This window comes from Amyelois transitella, chromosome 20, assembly GCF_032362555.1.
Source record: "Amyelois transitella isolate CPQ chromosome 20, ilAmyTran1.1, whole genome shotgun sequence".
Lineage (NCBI taxonomy): Eukaryota > Metazoa > Arthropoda > Insecta > Lepidoptera > Pyralidae > Amyelois > Amyelois transitella.
Genome location: NC_083523.1, coordinates 2,026,777 through 2,047,857, shown reverse-complemented (window position 1 = coordinate 2,047,857; position 21,081 = coordinate 2,026,777). Strand labels below are relative to the sequence as shown.

General features: G+C 34.8%; 4 protein-coding genes across 4 annotated transcripts; 1 reads left to right on the top strand and 3 right to left on the bottom strand.

Annotated features, from left to right (window-relative positions):
• Positions 1 to 52: 52 nt before the first annotated feature.
• LOC106139192 (uncharacterized) lies at positions 53 to 2,276 on the top strand. Its single transcript, XM_060950046.1, has 2 exons — positions 53 to 523; positions 1,435 to 2,276. The coding sequence occupies exons 1-2, from the start codon at positions 71 to 73 to the stop codon at positions 2,248 to 2,250; spliced, it is 1,269 nt and encodes a 422-aa protein (XP_060806029.1). The 5' UTR covers positions 53 to 70; the 3' UTR covers positions 2,251 to 2,276.
• Positions 623 to 2,693, bottom strand: LOC132902962 (formin-like protein 1). The gene is made up of 3 exons (XM_060950047.1): positions 2,462 to 2,693; positions 2,271 to 2,371; positions 623 to 1,397 (listed from the first exon to the last, which is right to left on the bottom strand). The coding sequence occupies exons 1-3, from the start codon at positions 2,691 to 2,693 to the stop codon at positions 657 to 659; spliced, it is 1,074 nt and encodes a 357-aa protein (XP_060806030.1). The 3' UTR covers positions 623 to 656.
• Positions 2,694 to 5,176: 2,483 nt separating this feature from the next.
• LOC132902993 (piggyBac transposable element-derived protein 3-like) lies at positions 5,177 to 8,424 on the bottom strand. Its single transcript, XM_060950124.1, has 3 exons — positions 8,331 to 8,424; positions 6,565 to 7,875; positions 5,177 to 5,499 (listed from the first exon to the last, which is right to left on the bottom strand). Exons 1-3 carry the CDS (start codon positions 8,422 to 8,424, stop codon positions 5,177 to 5,179), a joined length of 1,728 nt encoding a protein of 575 aa, XP_060806107.1.
• An 11,937-nt stretch (positions 8,425 to 20,361) lies between these two features.
• LOC106138339 (uncharacterized) lies at positions 20,362 to 20,994 on the bottom strand. The gene has a single exon (XM_013339467.2). The coding sequence runs from the start codon at positions 20,992 to 20,994 to the stop codon at positions 20,362 to 20,364; it is 633 nt and encodes a 210-aa protein (XP_013194921.2).
• Between the last annotated feature and the right edge of the window lie 87 nt (positions 20,995 to 21,081).

Here is a 21,081-nt window from a genome sequence, read left to right as displayed (position 1 = left end):
GAGGAAACTGTCCCCGAACGAGCGCGGCAGCCTCGGTATCATCGTTCGTTCAGTTGAGAGTTAAGACATCATGGCACCACACGTACGTGTTGCGGTGGCAGCTGTTGCTTTTATACTTATAAATAGGATTATAAAAAAGAGAAGACAAAAAAAACTTAAACGAAGACAATATTGGATCCAGACATTATACAAAAACAGATTATATAATGGAAAGGAATGTTATGGAAACGAACTGTACCAAGAATTGATTAATGATGGAGTGGAGAAAAATTTTGCACGCATTAATGCAGAGGAGTTGGATCTATTGTGTTCAAACTTGCAAAGCAAACTTCGGAGAAATGATACGAACTGGCGTCGAGCGATAACCGTGAGAGAAAAGCTACTTTTAACATTACGGTTCTTAGCGACAGGAGATTCTTATACCAGTTTGCAGTATCTCTTTCGCATTTCGAAACAATCTATATCGAAGATTGTTCCTGAAGTTTGTGATGCCATCATCGAACATTTAAAGGATTATGTAAAGGTAAGTGAAAGAAAAACAATATCTATTCAATTTAGTCCAATCACTTTAATTATAACTTTCACAGTAACTGCACACAAATAGCAAAAAAATAAAAAGAAAGAAAAGTGAAATCAATTTCAACGTGTCGCTCGCATTATGTTTTAGTATATTTAGGAGGCAGAGGGGGAGGAGGAATCTCTGATGGATTTTGAGAAGTCATTGGAGGGGAAGGGGGAGGAGGAATCTCTGATGGATTTTGAGAAGTCATTGGAGGGGAAGGGGGAGGAGGAATCTCTGATGGATTTTGAGAAGTCATTGGAGGGGAAGGGGGAAGTGGAATCTCTGATTGAATTGGAGAAGTCATCGGAAAGGAGGTAATTGCTGGTTGAGGAGGTAGTGGTGAGGGAGACATCGGATCGGTGTAAGATGAAGCATGACTGCTAGGATGTTGCATAGACCTAGCATAGTTCTGTGTATAATAGCCATATTGTTGATAAGCTCCTGTGTTGGCTTGAAATATTATTGCGCATATATCTTTTTTTACATGCGCCAGAGTTACTGGATCATAGTTTCTCAATTCGTTGGCTATGTATTGTCCAAATGCCGAATACGAGTCACAAGGCGGCTGTGGGGCTGGCTGTGGTTCTGCGCACTGCTGGAGAATCCTGAAAGCTTCGGAAAGAGTTTCGTCCGATAAATCGTCTGTGTCTTTCGCAGGTCTTTTTTTGCTTCGTTTTCTGGATCTCTGGTCTTGCGTTCCAACTCTAAATTGTGTGTTATTGGTGTCATCTTGTTGTTGCTGATTTTCCATAACTTGAATATTGTCGTTGTCAGGTGAAGGGTCTTGAGCGAGTTGAGTTGCGCTTACTGTTTCATCGTTAGTATCGGTTTCATTCTGTAAAATAATATATACTTTTTTATATCAATTTTAGGTGCCGGCTACAGAAAAAGAGTGGCTCGCAATTTCAAACGGTTTCCTTAATAAATGGAATTTCCCACATGCTGTAGCAGCGATGGATGGCAAGCATGTTGTTTTACAGTCTCCCATAAACAGTGGCAATGACTATGATAATTATAAATCATTTTCAAGTATAGTTTTGTTCGCCTTAGTAGATGAAAATTACAACTTTTTATATGTAAATGTTGGGAGTAAAGGACGGATTTCTGATGGAGGTGTCTTTAAAAATACAAAATTATATCAAAAACTTGAAAAAAGAGAACTTAACATCCCATCACCCACAATTTTGCAAATACCGTACTCTACCAAAGTACCATTTTATATATTAGGTGACAAAGCTTTTCAGCTGAATGAATACACCATGAGACCTTACGAGGGCAATCCAGAAAGAGGTTCAAAGGAAAGAATTTTTAATTATAGACTCTCCAGAGCACGAAGAGTTGTAGAAAACGCTTTCGGAGTGTTAAGTTCTGTTTATAGAGTTTTGCGTAAACCAATGTTATTGGAACCGGAACAAGCAACAAAAGTGGTCTTAGCATCAATTCATTTGTATAACTATTTACGGAGAACATCCTCTAATAGCTTTGCAGCTCCTGGCTTTTTTGATGTGGTGGGAAATGACGGGGAAATGGTAGAAGGTAGTTGGCGAAATGAATCAGAACCAACATCATTATTACCAATTCAACAAATACCACGACGGGGAGCAAATAATGCTAAAGAGGTACGTGACCACCTAGCAAGACATTTTATTACGAATGGAACTGTCTCATGGCAAGATAACTATCAATAAGAAATATTATATGTACTTACATTTTCCATAGTATCCCGCGTGGTACCTGGCTCGTTCCTATCAGACATAAATGCAAAGGCATTATATGCAAACCAGCTGGATTTATAAACGTCATCACGACCTGGAAGATAAAAGTGACAAGTTTTTATAATAGTAGATAATAGTTCTTAGTAGTAAATGTGAAAGCAATTAATAAATATATACATCTTACCTGATCCTGTCAAACGACTTTTCTTTTCTCGTGATTTTTCCCGCCGGTAGGATCCCATCAACGACTCCATCTTCTTTTTTAAATCAGGAATGGGGATATTCATCTCGCGGCTAATATTTAACCAGGCATCTTCTCTAAGCCCTCTATTTGTATAATTAGGATCACTTGCATTCCATAGCCAGGTGTTTACACCATAGAGAGATATTAATTTCAAACACTGATCTTTATCCATAATTATTAAGCTCGAGCGAGGCACGAAACAAAATACACGTGCGTCCAGAGTGCGCGCGGCAAACGACTGAGGCGCCTTTGAGCAAAACAAAAAGCCGACACTCGGTTGCTCGGACGCTCGGTCGCTCGCCCGCGGCGGTACACGCGATTTCCTCGGCCGAGGCACGTCTACATAGACCGAGCGGCCTCGCGCGGCAAATGCCTCGCGAGGCTGCTCGCTCTGTGTGGACCCGCCTAATGTATTTTTTAATCAAATAATTAGAGCAGTCTTGTGACACGACTCTGTTGCCAGGCTGTAGACATTATTTTTGTAAAAAAAATATTTTTCTTGCCTTCATTCTTGCAAATGTTGAAACGATTTCTTTTAAATCAATTGATTCAGCAATTTCTTGCTCAATTGATAAAGTCGATAACTCCACAAGCCTTTCTTGAGTCATTGTGGACCGTAGATATGTTTTAATCAGTTTAAGTTTAGAAAAACTGCGCTCTCCACTGGCCACAGACACGGGAAGTGTGAGCAATACCCTTATTGCTGTTACTAAATTAGGTACGCTATCTTGTAGCCTATTTTCACAAATATAATTTAAAACGTCTTGTGGCGCAGTGTTATTTGGTACTCTTCTTGCAATAGCTTGTAATTCACTGCATAACTCAGTTGCATCAACATCCTTAGAGTTTCCATCACTAAGAGATTCTTCCAACTTTATGCAGTGTTCCAGAACAGCTTTGGAAGTTTTATTTTGCATCTCATGAACGTTGTAGAGAAATCCAAACACATGACTAATACTTTTTAGCTGATTAAATCTCTCATCAACTGAATTTATTGCGGTATCTAGCACAGCAAAATAAAAAGTTATTTTGAACTGGTCTTTCGCATCACATATTGGCTTATCTTCCGCTTCATAGCTTAACTGTCTTTTCCTTTCTTAGGCGGACTGGCTTCGTTTCTGATGCGAATGATGCGTCAATATTCATTTCTTCTGATATATCTTTAGCTTCTACTAGCATTTTTTCTAATCCCAAATCACTTCTGCAGTTTTCAAGAAATGTTTTCGTTTTTAGAAGAGCATTTGTAACGGTATTGAGGTTAGATTCCTGGGATTGAAGAACTTTGCTAGTCAAATTAATTTCGAACAAAATATTATACCACACGACAAGTGAAGCAACAAACTTGAAATCCGCAATTTTTCCAGCAATAGACTGAGCCTCAATTCGAATTTGATTTCCAGATGCACCAATCAGAGTATGATCTTCATAAATGTCCACAAGCGCATCATGCACATCAGCTAATTGGTAACGTAATGGACGCAATGCATCAATCCTACTTTCCCATTTTGTATCGCTCAATGGTTTCAGTGTCAAACTAGGCACATGACGCAATAGGACTTCCCAACGATGGTTTGAGGCAGAGAAATATACATATATTTTTTTCGACCAAGTTGAAAAACGATGTCGCTGCCTGACAACATTTTGCAGCATCATTCACAACATGATTTAGCGTCTGTGAACTGCAGGGTACAAAAAAAGCACGTGGATTTATATCTAAAATCCTTTTTTGAACACCACTGTGCTTACCTTTCATGTTACTTCCATTGTCATACCCTTGTCCACGTAAATTTTCTAATGAGAGAGACATCTCATTTAACTGATCAAGAATTTTTTCAGTTATGCCAGCACCAGTTGTGTCTGAAAGAGGGACAAATCCTAAAAAAAATTCTTTGATTTCACATTTACGTTCATCAGTAATCAATTTGACAATTCGAACGATGATAGTCATTTGTTCAACATGACTTACGTCAGGTGTACAATCTAGAATTATTGAATAATACATAGCTGAGTTAATAGACGCCAGTATTTTCTCCTGGACAGCTTTAGCCAGATCAGTTCATTTTGGATATTTTTTCCGAGGAAATGAACATGAATATCTTTGTTACATGCTTTTCTAAGATGTTCATTCATGATAGGATCAAATAAAGCTAGATATTCAACCATTTTCAAAAAAATTCCATTGCCAGGAGTAAATATTTTATCATGCGTTCCACGAAAAGGTAAGTTTTGGCTTCCTAGAACTCTCACTAAAGCAATCAACCTTTCGAGAACCTGTTGCCAGTATTTTTCCTCGTCCCTTATCAAACGTTAATTTTCCTCATCGATTGTTTTATTAGTCTTCAACCGAAGCTCTCTCCACTGTTGGTAGCTTGCTAAATGGGTAGCCAGTGTAATAAAGATGATATATTCTTCCAATCATTCGCACCTTTGTTGCATAGAGCGGATTTTTCATCTGTAGAAAATAGCTTACAACAGAAACAGAACACTGAATCCTTTGAAGCTGAATATTGCAGCCATGAACGAGGCACACGTTCACCATTGACTAGTCTTCTCTTATAATGCACTGTAGAAAACTTTCTGCGCTGGTTATCTAATGGGAAGTCGATATTTTTCACTTGATCTGGCCCGCGTTAAACGAGGATTTGCCGCAGATAATCAGTAGAGACATCCCATGTTGCAGTTGTTGCATGTTGTTGGGTCACTGAAGTTTAAAATGGGACAACTTTCTATGGGAGGATTATTAGTGTCTTCTCCCATATCATCATTTGTACTTTTGCCTGGTTGTGGTTGTTTGGTTATTTCACTGTGTTGTGGAATATTTTCTTTTGCTGAAAATAAAACGGGACCTTCTGTCATACAGCTTCCTGTGGTGGGATTTTTTATGTCTTCTCCCAAATCATCATTTGTATTGTTGCCTGATGGTTGCGGTTCTTGAAGATTTGGACGAAGATACTTCTTGAACGAGTCTGCTTGTTTTGCTAACGATAATTGTTTCTCTAATTTTCTCTTACGAAATTGTGCTCCAGACAATTTTTTTTGTCATCTGCCATGTCTGAAGAAGTGTCTGGAACTGAAAAAAAAAGACATTTGTGTTAGCTTATACAAAACGTAGTTTTCTTCCAAAGTCTTTTTTAATTTGGTAAAATAGTCAGCAACTACGACTTTATTGTTATGCTTTGCGGCGCGTGCCGGGATCAGATTTTGAGATTTTCTTCTACTGATATTTTTATGTCGATTTAGAAAATGAGAGGTTTTCTAAATTAGTTTTTTTTTACTTACAGTATTATCAACTCTGCCAATCATCATTTTGCGACCCGTTCTTTGGTCAGTTAAAAGGCTTGTTTACGTTTTGGCACCTTCTTTTCTCTAAGACACGTGCAATTGTTGAAATCTTTGCATTTGCAAGCTGATATATCAAGAAGTACCTTTTTGTTTTGCATAAAACTTTATAACGTTTGCTGCGAATTGCTTTTCCATGGACTTAAGATGATTTTTTCGTTTCTCGTGATAAGATTTCAACATTTGAATAATTCTGGTAGGGGAAAGAAAGGGTGGCAAGATGGGGTACTTAACCCTCTGCGACTGACGTGGCTTAAATTTTACAATTGTACTGACGTGGTAGTCCACGAGACACCATTTTAATAGCAAATATTTTTATAAAATTAGTTTATTCAGATATTTTATTTACAATATTTTGATTTTAGGAATATATATTAAGGTAAAATATTTAACCCTTAAATGCATGATTTTATGCATGATTTTATTTTTAGACCGAGAAAAAATATATTTTGGAGCCATGAATATGCTGATTTAGGGAAGAATAATAAAAAAAATAGTTTTTTTTATTTTCATAGCTATTTTTATTAAAAACCATTTGTTGCAGAACTACAACACTATGCACTCACTAGACAATAACTACATATGAAAATTATTAAAACAATTTTTGGTTGTGGTAAGACAAAGAGCTACTCCACACTTCTCACACCTGTTTTGCGTGTATCCCTTGCATCCAGGCATTTTGCATCTGCTGCGAACACAATTACCAGGCCAGTGACCAACATTATCAGTCCTTATGTCCTTAGGAGGAATATGTTGAGCTGGTCCTCTCCTTTTTTTTGCTTGTATTTCCATTTCAACACTGTTGCTGGTACTTGGCATTCCTCTTTTGTTGCAGAGTTCAAATGAGTTATTTACTTTGGCTAATACCTCAGCTAGTTCCAGTCTATAGTTACATAGGTTTAGAACTGATGAATTGGCTTCAGTTGTTTTTAAATTTTTATACACAAGCCAAGAATTTATTACCGTCATGTCCAATAAGTGGTATAAGATACGAAGATACCACTTTCGGCTTCTCATTGCAATTCGGTACCTCCCAAAAAAGCTATCCATTAGGTCCACTCCGCCCATATGGGCATTATATTCCTTTATTATATGTGGGCATGAAATTTTAATTCTAGTCTTATTTGCCTTGTCAAATCTTTCTACTTGGCCCACAGGTTCAGCTCCAACATATGAAGATAGAAAAGTTACAACTTTATTGTTCTTCCAAGTAACTGCTGTCAAATCAATACCGTCAAATTCAGTCATCTGCTCTTCATAAGTTCCACGAGGAACAGATTTCTTCATCATTGTTTTTTTGTCCGGCAGTTTACAGTTCACTAGCCTGTTAGATTGCACAGTACCTAGGCTATAGATTCCTTGTTTGGCAAGATAGGTAACTAAAGGTACAGAGGTGTAAAAATTATCAAAATAAATTATATGATTTATATGGCTTGGGACACCTCTAGCAAGCCGGACTACAACATTTCCCACTGGCCCAAAATCTGGTTCATCTGGAAGCCGTTCATTCTCTTGGCCAGTATATATTTCAAATTTATGAGCATAACCTTTCACGCTGCACATCACATATAATTTAAACCCCCACTTATGGGGCTTATTAGGTAAATACTGCTTCATGAAGTGTGCCACTTTTGTGGCACACATCTGTTCATCAATTGAGAGTTTTTGTTCCATAGGAACTAAAGCAAATTTCTCATTTAGATGGCTAATTATAGGCCTTATCTTATGGAGCCTATCATGTTGTGGGTGTTCCTTGGGTAAATGTTTCTCGTTATTGTTGAAATGTAGAAATCGACGAATAGTCTCAAATCGGTTGACAGTCATTATGTCCTTGATTGGTTGAAAACCTACAGTATTTGACCAGTATAGCCGTACATTGGGATATTTTATAACAGACATGTATATCAGTATCGCCATAAACTTTATTAGCTCAGTTTCAGATAAATTTAATGGTTTAGTCACATTTTTTTGAACGGAATACAAATTAGACTCTTCCACAATCCTTTGAACTATTTCTGATGTAATAAAATGTGAAAAAATACTATAGGGAGTACCAGTAGTAGCCTCATCCTTCAGTTCAGGTGGGTATGTAGTGTCTCCATGAAAAGCTGTCTGGTCAGAATTCAAAACAATTTTTTTTACCTTCCATACACATTTATGACAGAAAAATCTACAAAATCAACTTTTTTTTAAACTTAAGACATTTCAAAAATTAACAATTATAATAATCAGTCTCAAAAATATAAGGAATATTCGTTGGTTCATTTTAAAAATATAGGATTTCTAAATCACAGCTTTGTTTGGCAATTATCACACAGTGGCTTGGAGCACTGAAGGCAAATTGGCTTCGCGCAATCACTGCAGACATATCTAGTTTGTCTTTTTATTTTTGATGGACAAATATAACATAGTTTTTTGCCACTTGATGAAACTAGTCGTACTACTGACGGTGGAGGGAGGGTATCCTTACCTAACACCCTAGTGATAGTCATGCGCAGTTCCCTTGGCAATCTTTCATTATATGCTCGGGTTTTCATATGATCTAACACTAAATCTCTTGCCATATTCAGTAAAAAATCTTTTCTTCTCATTTTATCATCACTGTCAGCACAACCTTGATACAATTAATTCCTGCCATGTCCAATTTTCTTTGAAAAATTGCCATAGGCCAACGTCGAGTTTTACGACTGCAACTATATATCGAGCACTTCTTGTCCACCTCATCTACTCCACCTTTTGTATGATTATAGTCTGCAATCATGACAGGTTTTCCAGTATCACTCTATTTCTTGAGTATGATGAGAAAAAGAAACCAATACTATGGCTTTATTAGGTTTTGGTACATATGATAAAATTGAAAAGTCCTTAGTAAAACCATACAACGAACTTTCTATCGGCCTATTTTTGTTCGGTAAGAAACAAGCTCCATTATTTATATTTATATTTCAGCTTTATTTTTTTTAGGGTACCTAGGTAAGTCAGTCCTTTTTTCAGCAATATTTCGACTTGTGGTATCGAGCTGAACCAGTTGTCAGCTGTAATACTTCTGTTTGAGTTTTCAACCACTTTTGCAAGTCTTAAAACCGATGTGAGTGGGTACTGACATTTTTTTCTCTTAGTCGCTCAATCCTTTACCATCGGAATTCTTGCCGTAGTATATATAAGCATTATAAATATAGTATGTACGAGCATCTACTAATAATAAAATTTTGATACCATATTTTGCAGGTTTCTGAGGCATATAAATAATGAACTTACAACGACCTCTAAATGGCAGTAACATTTCGTCGATGCAGAGACTTGGTCCAAGAATGTATTGAGACTGATTATTTGATATGAATTTATCAAATATGTTGGATATTGGAGCAAGTGCGTCATCTTTTAGACGTATGATTTAATTGATTGAAATATGTACCTATGTCTGTCATAAAAACAAAATTACGAATTTTAATTAATGCTTTTAATTAAATACTTTGATTAGTTACATAAAACATTTATTACAAATAATTTTTTTAAATACTTTTTTTACACATTGACCACAAACAGCTTTCTGGCAAATAGTACATAAGTCACAAGTGCGGTTCTTTTTACATTTTGAATTAATTTGACATTGTTGTCTTTTTTGTGATGTAGAAGGCTGTTCTTCTTCAATAGTTATGTTATCCAAACGTTGAAAAGCTGATGCACTTTGTTTTTTATTCACGTACTTTGCGCGAAGTTCACTTACAAGTTGTAGAATATAATTATGACGAGAAATGTTTTCACCTGTAACTTGGCGATAAATAATCCATGAATTTATGGCGGCCAAATCTAGAATATTATAGAAGACGTGGACTGGCCATCTTCGTGTTCCAGCTCTTACAGTATATTTTCGTGCCATTTGGTCAATTTGACGGCCTCTGTGGCTCAGCGGTACTACGCTTGTCTGTGACACCGGAGGTCCCGGGTTCGAATCCCGGTCAGGGCATGATGAGAAAAGAACTTTTTCTGATTGTCCTGGGTCTTGGATGTTTATCTATATAAGTATTTATTATAAAATATAGTATCGTTGAGTTAGTATCTCGTAACACAAGTTTAGAACTTACTTCGAGGCTAACTCAATCAGTGTAATATGTAAAAAAAAAAATAAAAAAAAAAAAAAATTATATCCACGCCTACCTTAGTTTCGTTATAAAATTGTATAGTCTCCGGTAGTTTTTTTTTGACTCAGCATCAATATGAATATTTTCGTGTAATGTACTGAATACAATGACATTTTTCCCAGGTTTACCTTGATAAATTGTTAGGGTTGTGTTTGTTGCCGATTTCAGTATAAAGGTTTCATATCTCTTTGTACGAATGTTTCTACAATTCGCTGGTACTTCTCGTCTTGCCCGTCTCATTGTTCCAACAATACTTGTACTTTCAGATCTAAGCTTTTCTGCCAATTTTAGAGATGTGAAAAAATTATCCGTTGTAACGTTCCGACCTTTTTTGAGGTAAGGTTGTAACAATTTCATAACAACATGTTCTGGTAACGACATATTACTTAGGCGCTCACTATCTTTTCCTAAATAAGGAAAACCCCCACACAGATATTTGCTCTCAACATCCACTAATAACCAAAACTTTATTCCAAATTTATCAGGCTTGTTCGCAATATATTACAAAAAAGGGCAACGTTTTCGATGGAAATAACTGCTCATCAACAGTCATATTTTCACCAGGAATGTAACACATTTGGCAATTTTCTATAATATTATTCCATATATCAGAAATCATTGCAAATTTGTCAGTAGATAAACGTGTATTACGCGTGCTTCTCAAATCAAATCGTAAATATTTTATTATTTCTTGGAATCTATTTTTACTCATAGTATTTTTGAAAACTGGCGGACCCCATTCTAAGGACCATAAAATGTCTAGGTCTAAATGGCTCATGTTGTAAGCTCCACGTGCATAAATCAGTCCAATGAAAGCATCTAATTCATCTAAAGAAATTTCCCACGATTCATCTTGACATTTGATACGTGCTTCAGTTTCAGTGCACAACTTTATGCGTCGTAATATAAATTCTTGAATAAAAAGACGCCAAGAAGTAATAACTTTTTTGGATTCTACATACCGCTTTGCATATGGAGTGGGACCTGGGTTTTCTCTCAGTACATTTTGCCGACTTCGACGGCCCGTCGGAACGACGACCACTAAAACTAGGAATACACGTCCATTCAGTGCCATCACTAGCCACTTGTCTCATACCTATTTCGGGTAATGATGACGTTCTGACTTGCCTCCCACCACGTGTTTCACTTGCCGAATGCACTGCTCTTCCGCTGGATCCAGGTCTTCTGCCACGACTTCTACGTATACCACGTTCGCTGTGTAAATTACTGTCCTGCGTTTCACTGTCGAAATGACTTTCAGTTGGAATGTCGGCTTCTGAATCCTCAGATGTAGAACTTTCTTGGTCTAGCTGAAAGTCTTCATCTTCGTTATCACAATGCGTTACTGATAATTCATTGCCACTTTCATCACCTGAGTCATCTTCTTCAATATTACAAAGTTGCGATAACTCTCGTTCTATTTCTAAACTCGAGAGCTGTTTGGAACGCCGATTGGAACTCATTATAAAATAAACACGACAATTCTCTTCAAATAATCAGTTGAAACTGTAAGTCATGTCAATAAACACAACATATAAATATATAGGTAAGGTAACAAGGTAGAAACAAAACTTGTTTATAACACTTCAAAGTATTCAAGTGCCGTCAAATTGACGGCGTCCGGTCTTATTAGGTATGAGTAAGCATACCCCGCATATCAATCATTATTTATTTATTTTTATTAAGTTAAAACTTATACAATCATAAGTTATGAAAAGTCATTAAATATGAATACAAACTGAAATACAGACAAAAAGTTATTAGCCATCAAAATTATTTTGCCGTCAAATTGACGGCCATGGCCCTTCTAGTGTTAAAGCGTGCGCAGCACAATGAACATAATCGGCATTTGGAGCATGCTCTTTTATTAGGGTTTGTAATCCTCCATAAACACCCGACATAACATTTGCTCCATCGTAACCCTGTCCTCTACCTCTATTTAGTCAAATCAATTCCATATTCTTTAGTCAAATTTAAAATGTCAGTTTTCAGACCTGCAGCACTGCAATCGGTTACTGCTATAAATCCTAAAAAGGACTCACAGATTTTTATTTCTTTAGGCACATTATCATCATTTTCTGTATCCGAGATATATCGAAAAACTACAGAAAGTTGGTCAATTTTTGACAAGTTGTATCCAGAATTATTGTCAGAAATGGAGCTTTTTTAATTTCTGAGATAATATTGTTCCTAACGGTGGTACCAAGCAAACTAATAATTTCGTTTTGAATCGTAGGGCTTAAATAATTTATTTCGCCTTTCGGTTTTAGAAGAAGTTCTTTTAAAGTTGCATCATAGTTAGATAGCAAACGTAAAATTGCCATAAAATTTCTAGAATCAGAATCATGCCCTCTCAAAGATAGATTACAAGATGCTAAAGTAATTATAACATTAATAATACGATTCAGTACATCTCTCCAGAATGTAATTTTACTATTGATTTCACTTTGCAATAGAGTATCAATGGTATTTCCTTGCAACCAATTATTATAAGAGAGTGAGGCATTCATATGCTGCTGTGACTTTTCATGGTCAAGTATAGTTTGCGTAAAATTGCTTCTAACCGAAACACCGTTAACCCAAGCAGAGGAGTACGATTTGTTTTGACGATCTGCTAATAACCAACAGAAGTGACAGTACGGTTTGTTTAAAACGTTAGAATAACATAACCATGGTCTTACAAGTTTTATGCCTGCCTGATTGAAATATGAATAATAATAGGCCGAAAAAGGTCGGTTACTTTCTGGATCTTTTGGAAATGGTCATTGTGGTTTAAATGGACCCAATTTAAAAATTATTTTTCGTTCGCATTCAGATAAATTGTCACCGAAATTTCCTCTATCTGATGAAATTATATTACAATCCTCAAATATATCAGAATCGTTGACTTGGTGTTCTTCAATTTCTGGATGGACATCCGATGAAGTATGTGCTTGACTTTCTTCTATTTCCGAATGGATATTTGACGCAGAACGTGCTTCAGAAGAATCTAAAAATAAACGAGTATTCGTTAAAAAATAAATACGAATGCTTTGGTACATATAGTTATATATAAATAAATAACTTTACTAAGGGTTACAGTTAGTGTTTACGCGGATTGTGTTCGTATTAGTAGATACAAAATCACCTGCAGCCCGTCCGTGCGTTACATTACACCTGCGTGCTATTTGAACGCAGCGCGTAGTGTAGTGGCCATACAAAACGAGAACAACCCGAAAGCGAGTCTGCACATCTTCTCAACACGCAATTTACGATACGATACAGACTGATAGACAAACAACAAAACAAATTGATCCTATAGATAAGTTAGTTTCGGTTTTTTTTTGTTTCGAGGCACCCTAGAAACAAAATTTACCCTTCGCTACAGGTAAATAATAAACCAACCACGCGTATCTAACCACGCAGATCCACATTAGCGTCGTGTAAAATAGTACTTGTGTAAATTAGTAAGTACTTCGGTTTTTCGAACAACTAATTTTACAATTTGACATTTATTTTTAAACCTTTTCCGTTTTAAGATTTTTGCCAAACCAATTTCATGTAAAAGTTTAATTAGTAAGGAGTCTCCAATATCTTTTTTAGATTTTTGGACCAGTAGTTGTGAAAAACGAGGGGGGGGAGGGGGGGGGGGGGGGGGGGGGGAAGACCACTTTTTGTGACGGACAGATTGACAGACCGAAATTAAAAATTTCCTTGTTAATCACTACGGACCCCGAATAAATGGGTTGGGTAGTACTTACCTTTCCAATCTAAATCACTCACAGTATCTGAGCAATTCTCAAAAATTTTGCCTCTGTTTCAAAAACAGCGGTGAAAAATAAATTACCATAATTTTTATTTTTTGTTACGGATTTTGGTGCATAATTTTGTTAGGTTTTAGATAATTCACTTTGTTCTTGATTTTATATAATATTTAATAAAATAAATTGAAAATATTGAGATAAGGTAGAATAATGACTCCTATTTTGTTACTTTGTTTATCTCCAAAAGTAATTAAACTAACCAACATTTGGAAGTGGTTGCTAATTTTTAATAAAATTTATATATTTTTTAACAACATTAATAAATAAATATACAAAAAACTAATGAAACCAGTTTAAATTTGAATGAAACTTTTTTATTTTGTTACCCTGGACGAAAATTATCTTTAAAGTTTTGGTTGGCCTTAGAATAGATACAAAAACGCAATAAATTATATTTAATATAAATTGTGTGTGTATATATATACTTACACAAATATATTTTTTAAAATAAATTATCAATAGAAATAAATTACGATGGAATTGTGGATTCGTTTTTCTGGGACAGTAACAAAATAGGAATATGTTGGAACAAAATAAGAAATGTAAGGAAGTGTGTGCACAGTTACATATTTTAATAAAAAATTGAGAAGTCTTTTTTTCACAAACGTGTAATTATTTGGCAATTAAAAAACTAACTTCCATTTTTTATCATTTTTATTGATAGAAAAGTTTAAAAGTAAACATACATTACGTTACTCGTACGTTGCACAAGTTATAATATACCACGTATTTTTTTTTATAAAATCCAATCAGATAAACAACAACATTAAAGGCACATTTTACTTAAATCTTACCCTGAGATATTATAGGCTTGAGGATATTATAGCCAGAGATCGGAAATTAAATATAACATTACAAAGTACTTATAACGAACCATTCTGAACAATTCTGATATGCGTCCAATCAAAAATGCATACTTACAACAAGCTATAGATATATCACATAATCTTTATAAAAACAGTCAAAAAAATTAACAATATAAAGGCACATTTTACTTAAGGCCAGATACGAAGGAAAGTGCTGCCACTTTTGATAATAAATTATTAAAAAAAGGGATGTAATTTAAAATTTGGGTAAAGCTAGGACCTAGATAACCCGATAAGTTATTTTATAAACTACTTTTTACAGTTTTTAGTAATAATGTTTAAGCTTTAGTGTGCGTTTTTACCAGGAACGGCCGGTGTTGTCGAAAATGCCCACCAAAGCTTAACATTCTTACATAAAATTATAAATAGTTGTTCATAATAGTTATCTAGGGCCTGGCCTTGCCCAAATTTTAAATAACATTACCGTTTTTCCTATATAAATTATTTTCCAAAGTGGCAGCACTGGCGCGTCGTATTCAGCCTTAACTCTTACGTTATAATTATACCTGAGATCAAAACTTAAAAAATAACACTTAAAACTATTCTATCTATATATTTCAGGTCTTCATAAACAACAAAATTGGGCACATTTTACATATAACATAATGATAAACATTTGTGGAGATTTAATAAAATTAAACATAAACTACAGTCACAGTATTTGCAAGGATAACAATATATCTCTAGTGAGTCTTTAATCTCTTTAGTATTTGTATTGCTCTTAAAAATAAAACATGAGTGATTGAAAACCTTAGAATAATAACGCCGTTATTATTCTAAGTTGAAAACGTTTAACCTACGCGAATAATTTTCATTACAATCAACAATTTATGTAAGGCAATTATATAATATTAATTTCGCTTTTATAATGGATAAACATAGCATTATTGAGTGAAAACTGATATAAAATAAACCGTCATTAATATGAGCAGAATCAGAATCAGATGCAGTATTCGCATTCGTCAGTAGGAAAATGATCATACAAACTATTGTGAATGCATATTGGACACCAAAAAAATTTGCTTTTCATCAAATTATTTACATTTGTTCTATTCATGACCATGACGAAATGGTTTGGTAGAGTTGGAAATTGATTGCCGACAGGATTTTTACAGCCGTGGCATCGCTTTGTTAATATAAAATGTGTCAATAACCAGGGCCACTCGTAGTTTCCTTTGACAAATACTTTAAAGTCATGTTTCACGAGGAACTTATCAATGTCGAAATAGATTACCATTATTATGAAATGCTGAAAGAAAGAAAAATGTTACTAGATTAATTGTCCTTATGTATTATCGTAAACGTACCATATATAATTGGAAAATTATGTCAGTCTTATATATTAACTATATAATTTTCAAATGAAATGCGACCCAATTCTAGAGGCAGTGAAAAAATATGTTTTATCTTAATCATCTCCAAAACAAGCATTACAAATATAATCAAAATTTGTTTGATTTTCTGTACAGTTTTTACAATAATTTTTTTTACAACACATACACTTCACTAATCCATGTATCGGAGTCGGATTTTTACACTGAATGCATAATACTTGACGAGTTACGACAATAGACAAAGATTTATTCTTGAAAGGTTTTTTGAGCCTTTCTTCCTTAGGACATTTCCCAGAATCACATCCAGGCAATATTTTTGGGTCCTTCTCTACTTGATCAGATGATACAGTTAGATTATTATTTAAGTTTTGCACAGTATGATCAATTACTTTCCCAGAATCACATCCAGGCAATATTTTTGGGTCCCTCTCTATTTGATCAGATGATACAGTTAGATTATTATTTAAGTTTTTTAAATTATGGTCTATTACTTTACTATCGGTACAAATAATAGGACGGTTATTATTTTCATTCAAATCACATACTTTTGGTAAATCAGTCTCGTCAAGAAATATTATTGGCAAATCGTCTATTGCATCTAATAAACTTAAGTCACTTTTAAAACTAACAGTTTCCAAGTCAGGTGATGCAGGCGACTTGTCAATTAAAATGCGATTTTTTGCTTTAGTAGCAGTCTCAAATGTATGACTAATTGGATCATAGCAAGAACAAGATATTTTATTATTACGAGTACTACAAAAGCAACTCAATTTACGATGTTGTATATGGTCATTGTTTGGCTCAGAAATAATTTGATGGATTTCCATAGTACCCTTTATAGTTTTGACATTCTTCGGTATGTACTCTTTTATCGTATTAATTTCTGCTTCGCTTATGTAAAAAACATTAACTGTTTTGACAGACGATTTCAAAGTTGACAAAACATCAGAAGCGTTCATTATATCTTCTCCGTAACAAATCTTTCTGTCAAGAGCCCTTTTTACTATCCCACCTATTGCATCAGCGACACCTTTGCCGTGACCACTTTCAAAAAATGACCAAGTAATATTTACGCCATAAAATGCTGAAAAAGAATTGATTAAAAAGAAATTGTTCTTTTGACGATACTGGGAGCTAGGACCGTCTGAGAAAACGTGAATGTTTCTAAGATTACTAACCATAGTCTTTCCTAAATCTATAATTGGTTTAAGGTGGGCCCAAATGGCGTGCGGCTGGTGCACATTAGAAGGGGATACAGAGCAAAATGACTTTTGTCCATCTTTAAAAAATATGACGCCTGTATGTAAGGTTATCTGTGATTTTGACGCACCAAAATGCATTGATTGCACCTCCTCTGACATTTTACCTTCATAATTTTGGGAAAAGTCACAGTGAATTGCTATTTCATCCTCTGCCAAGTTTTTGATGCATGTTTGATAACATTTTGATTGATGCCACATGTTAAAGCTATGTTTTTTGAATGCCGCTATATCAGCCTCAAAGGCAGTTATCAATTGTTTAAGTGTTCCTGTCTTATGTGTTTTTACAGTCTTTTTGGTTTTAATTTCTTGTTCACCATTTGAGGTAATTTTTTTATAGAAGTGATTTTCAGTTTCCCATGCTTGCCATGTAACTGCCTCATCCATGGATACATTTTGTAAATCGTAATTCAATGAAATATTTGTACAGTTTGTACATTTTCCATACATGCAATCAAACGTCTCTACACTACAAGAAACTTTTGCTAACAAATCATCAGTATTACGTAAATCAATCGTTTTATATTTTTTAAGAGCCAAAAGTTTATAATTTATATTAGAATGTTTAATGCAAAGGCATGTGTTCCGATTACGTAAATTTGGAGTTAAAATGTAAAATGGCTTGATCTTACAAAAGGTAGAAAACGAAACTCTACCACCTTCTTTTTTATATTTGATGTACAAATTACGCAGGCTATTAAGAAGATATCTAATTTGCTGTTTATTTTTTTTTAATGTCCTACACTCTCGTTTACCCGCCGTGGCCCTACTTACGTCATCACGATGAAAAAATTCTATAATATTTTTATTAGTTTCAAATGTACTTCTCCTTTTATATTTGCTATCTCTTACCCTTACACCGATTTTTTTAGAAATAAATGATTTTGATTTACTATTAATAACTGTATCATCTGTTACAATATTTTTTAAAACATTCCTTTCTTTATTTGAACTGCACTTTTTGTATGTCGATTTCAATGCATATTCTAAAATTTCATTTCTTGCCTTTATTTTACTAATTTCCGCATCAAACTTCTTCATTTGCTTTTCAGTGAAAATTTGCAGTCTTCTATATTTTTTTCTTGCTGTCTCATTGTTTCGTTCCAAGACCACAATTCGAGTTTTTGCCTTACTCAGGTTCAATCTTAATTTTTGCGTACACCTACGTAGGCGATTATATTTTTTTAACCATTGGTCCGGTGGATTTGGTTCAATATCTGGTCCCTGTGTAGTGTATGTCGTTGCTGTTGGAATCGATTGTTTTGTCGATTCGGCTGCTGTTTCCGAAGCGGAACCTGCAGTACTTTCCTTTTTTTTTCGTTTTTGTTCTCTCCATTTTGCTCGAACTTTTGTTTTTTCACTTTCTGTCATGTCAGATATCTTTTTGTACTTATATTTTGATTTTATTCTTTCTAAGTTCTTTTTCCTTAATTCCTCATGTTTTTCTGGATTTAACTTTAATCTTTCTCTGTAGCGTCGCATTTTCTCAGCTGCGGATGATAATGCCATTTTGTTGAGCTGCAGAATGTAAACACAGCTTTACATTTTCCGTTTTTGATATTTTATTTTCCCCTTATACGTTACCGTATTAAAGTAACAAAAGAAGAAGTAACAAAACAAGTGGAAAAAAAGATTTAGCAACGAAAAAACATAGGTTAACTTTAATTTCAGACGTTTTGCTAATATATTCACATATCTAATGATACTACCTAAAGAAAATTATAAAAATATCGTAAATACAGTCAACAAACTTACCGTTTTTCAGCTGTAACAAAAAGTGGATACTGCTCAGAACACAATCAACACGTTTGGTGTACGACTACAGAATGGCCAGTAAATATTTTTAAACAACCTGGAATGACTTTGACAGGAGTTGCAATGTTGCCAACGCCAAAAAAATAAATGCTTTGGTAGTTTTATATAAGGTTTACTAGTTCAAAAACAGGTAACAAAAGTTGGAATGAAGTTTTGGAACTTCTTCTGGGACAAGACTAATAAGTTAATTTTAATTGTAAAATATTACTAAACTACTTTGTTACGTTGCTTTTCTGATATATTACTAGTCATACTATATTAAAACATCATAAAATTCTTATAGTTTACTTGGCGATGACTACAATAATTGAGGTTGAAGTTTCGTTTTTCAGAATGGGACACATGGTTTTTCATACATTCACGTTTTTGGTTTTCGACAAAATCAATATTTTAGAAGAAACTTAACAGTTATAGAGACTTTCTATTTTTTTTTGTGTGTCTTAAAACAATCAGCTATATGTATAAAACATCTTCCGATAGGTATTAGTGGTTAAAAAAATAATATTCACATATAAAGTCACGGGACAAACTCAGTTATGTTATTGGCAAAAAAAATGAGAATCGCTCATCTTGTCTCTGAAAAATTAAGAAATTTTGGGCACTTTTTTTATAACCTCTTCCCTTTTCCGTTTACTTTTTCTTTTCTCAGCACCGCTGGGATAATCTCTTTTCCTTTCACTCATTTCTTTTACAAATCGCTACTAATATTGTTAAACCACAAGAACAATATTGTTTGTACTGAATTATAATGTAGGTAATGCACAATTATAACCCGTGCGAATTAACTGTGCACCTCGCGCCGTGACGTTATTTGGACAGTACCGTTTGCAAAAAAATTAGCAAAATGATAAAAAATATAAATTATCATTTTTTTTTTCATGACGTAATTAAGATGCATGCAATCGTCAAAAGAGATAGCGTGCGCATGACATGACATTGTTTTTTTGTGGAATTGGATTGGTTTATGTGGAAAGTAGCTGAAGGCTTAGATCACTTATCCCCATAGAGGCGTAATATAAGCGAATTTGAAAGAAAACGATTCTGTCAACGAGCTGAGGTATAGTCGTGATCGTACCGAAGCACGCCAGCTTTCCGAAAATGTGCCGATTTTTGCAGTAAGAGCAAAAGGGACGGGGAGTGGACGCGTGACGGATCTCTCACGTTCCACGGATGTTTGACAAAGCCGGATTTGTATTACGTCTCTATAGGGATAAGTGCTTTTAGGCTGACATATTTGAAAATAAATAAACAAATAAGGTAAGTATAAAAACATTTATTTCACTCAATCGTTTTCGCTACTATAATTAATTTCTTCAATTCCCGACATGGTGTCAGATTCGTCATCAATTTCGCTCTCAGAGCTGGATTCTTCGCCTCCAAGAGAAATTATAAATTCTCTTTCTTCTATTTCTTGGAGACGGTCCTTGTCCCAATACTCTTTTTCCAATCTTTCAATGTGGTTTATTTCCTTCTTCCAGTCAGCAACTGTAATAGACTTTATAGCCTCCTTCGTCAGATTTTCGATTTCTCTCTCAGATTGAGTAACGTTTTTGTCTGCCACCCTTTGCTTCACTAAATTCCATATGTATTCTATTGGATTTAAATCACAATGGTAGGGTGGCAGCCGCAAAACTTCATGGCCGTGCTCCTTCATTAATTCGTCTACAATGTATTTTTTTGGAGGCTTATTAGTGACAATCAAATGATACAGTTCGCGTTTTGTCATTTTTTCGTCAAAGTTTATATTGTTGCTTTGCAGCCAGTTTTGCATATCGGCTTTGAGAGATGAGCTTATGGGAGGCTTTTCAGATTGCGTCGAGTGATAAGGCGCGTTATCAATGACGACGATACCATTTGGCGGTAAGTTTGGTAAAAGCTTTTCTTTCAGCCATTTCGTAAAATTTTTTGTGTCCATTTCGTGATGTTAGTCTCCAATATTGCTCTTACATTTGTACAAAAGTTCGGCTCCGGGAATGAAACCATTTTCACCGCCCGCGTGTAC

Coding starts and splice junctions, on each gene's coding strand:
- LOC106139192 (XM_060950046.1), top strand. CDS start 71: ATGGCACCACACGTACGTGTTGCGGTGGCAGCTGTTGCTTTTATACTT. Junction 524..1,434: donor ATTTAAAGGATTATGTAAAG/GTAAGTGAAAGA, acceptor TATCAATTTTAG/GTGCCGGCTACAGAAAAAGA.
- LOC106138339 (XM_013339467.2), bottom strand. CDS start 20,994: ATGGACACAAAAAATTTTACGAAATGGCTGAAAGAAAAGCTTTTACCA.
- LOC132902993 (XM_060950124.1), bottom strand. CDS start 8,424: ATGGCAAGAGATTTAGTGTTAGATCATATGAAAACCCGAGCATATAAT. Junction 7,876..8,330: donor GACTATCACTAGGGTGTTAG/GTAAGGATACCC, acceptor TTATTACATCAG/AAATAGTTCAAAGGATTGTG. Junction 5,500..6,564: donor TAATGTTGGTCACTGGCCTG/GTAATTGTGTTC, acceptor AATTATCGTTAG/CAAAACAAGCAGACTCGTTC.
- LOC132902962 (XM_060950047.1), bottom strand. CDS start 2,693: ATGGATAAAGATCAGTGTTTGAAATTAATATCTCTCTATGGTGTAAAC. Junction 2,372..2,461: donor AAGTCGTTTGACAGGATCAG/GTAAGATGTATA, acceptor TTTATCTTCCAG/GTCGTGATGACGTTTATAAA. Junction 1,398..2,270: donor CGCGGGATACTATGGAAAAT/GTAAGTACATAT, acceptor ATTATTTTACAG/AATGAAACCGATACTAACGA.